This window comes from Cupressus sempervirens, chromosome 9 (genome assembly GCF_028749045.1).
Source record: "Cupressus sempervirens isolate cs-2001-9-10 chromosome 9, ASM2874904v1, whole genome shotgun sequence".
Classification (NCBI taxonomy): domain Eukaryota; kingdom Viridiplantae; phylum Streptophyta; class Pinopsida; order Cupressales; family Cupressaceae; genus Cupressus; species Cupressus sempervirens.
The window spans coordinates 82,607,869-82,609,094 of NC_143126.1; the positions used below are offsets into that span (position 1 = coordinate 82,607,869).

Below are 1,226 nucleotides of genomic sequence, written 5' to 3' on the forward strand. Positions count from 1 at the left end.
AGAAATATTAATAGTTTTCTTATATGTAGATGATTTGATATTCACTGGTAATATGCCAATTAACAATTTCAAGGCAACCATGAAAAATGAATTTGATATGACTGATTTGGGACTCGTGAGATATTTTCTTGGGATACAAGTAAATCAAAATGATCAAGGCATTCTCATTTGTCAAAGTAAGTATGCTATTGATTTGTTGAAAATATTTAAAATGACAAATGTGAATTCAGCCCCTACACCAGTTGCATTGGGTATAAAACTTAGCAAGAATGATGAAAGTCCTAATGTAGACACAACTTTATTCAAAAGATTAGTTGGCAGCGTTTTATATTTGACAACTACAAGACCAGATATAATGATTGGAGTTAGTCTCATTTCTAGATTCATGGACAAACCAAAAGAAACTCATTGGAAAGCTGGAAAGATGATTTTGAGGTATATAGCTGGAACAAAGAACTTTGGGATCTTATATGCACATTCAGATCATTACAAGCTTATTGGCTATACAGATAGTGACTGGGCAGGTAGCTTTGATGATAAAAGAAGCACTTCAGGACATATCTTTCACCTAGGGTCAGGAGCTATTTCTTGGGCATCAAAGAAGCAACCAATTGTGACATTATCATCAGCTAAAGCAGAATATGTTGCAGCAATATCAGCAGCCTATCAAGCAATATGGATGAGAATAGTACTTTCAGACTTGAAGCATCCACAAGAAGAACCTACAAGAATATATTGTGATAATAATTCTGCAATTGCTTTATCAAAAAATCATGTCTTTCATCAACGTAGTAAACATACAGATATAAGATATCATTATATTCGTGAATTAGTGAACAATGGTGACATATGTCTTAAGTTTTGCAGGTCCAAAGAACAACTGGCAGACATTTTCACAAAGCCTTTTGCAAAGAATGTCTTTGAACATCTTCGAGAAAGTATTGGTATTACAGACATACATGGTAGTGAAGATTAAGGGGGAGTGTTGGTGATGTTGGCCTCCACCTGTCCGTTTAATCTTCCCTGCCCTTACCTACTCCAACTACTTCATTTATTGCTTCTTCTTCTACAAACTCAACATCACGACTTATTATTAACTTCTTTGTGATTGGATTGTAAAGCCTATATGCCTTGGATTGTTCACTATATCTCACAAATATGCACTTCTCTCCTCTATCATCCAATTTTTGTCTCACTTCTTGAAGTACCAATGAGTATGCCACACA

At 34.8% G+C, this 1,226-nt stretch overlaps 1 protein-coding gene across 1 annotated transcript; it reads left to right on the plus strand.

The window, feature by feature from the left end:
- Positions 1 to 211: 211 nt before the first annotated feature.
- On the plus strand, positions 212 to 976 carry LOC149537731 (secreted RxLR effector protein 161-like). The gene is made up of 2 exons (XM_089802364.1): positions 212 to 573; positions 868 to 976. The coding sequence occupies exons 1-2, from the start codon at positions 212 to 214 to the stop codon at positions 974 to 976; spliced, it is 471 nt and encodes a 156-aa protein (XP_089658490.1).
- The last annotated feature ends 250 nt before the right edge of the window (positions 977 to 1,226 follow it).

What these genes read in the sequence shown, in the direction of transcription:
- LOC149537731 (XM_089802364.1), top strand. Translation starts at nt 212, where the DNA reads ATGACAAATGTGAATTCAGCCCCTACACCAGTTGCATTGGGTATAAAA. An exon ending in GGACATATCTTTCACCTAGG is followed by an intron (nt 574 to 867) that starts GTCAGGAGCTAT and finishes TAAGTTTTGCAG; the next exon opens with GTCCAAAGAACAACTGGCAG.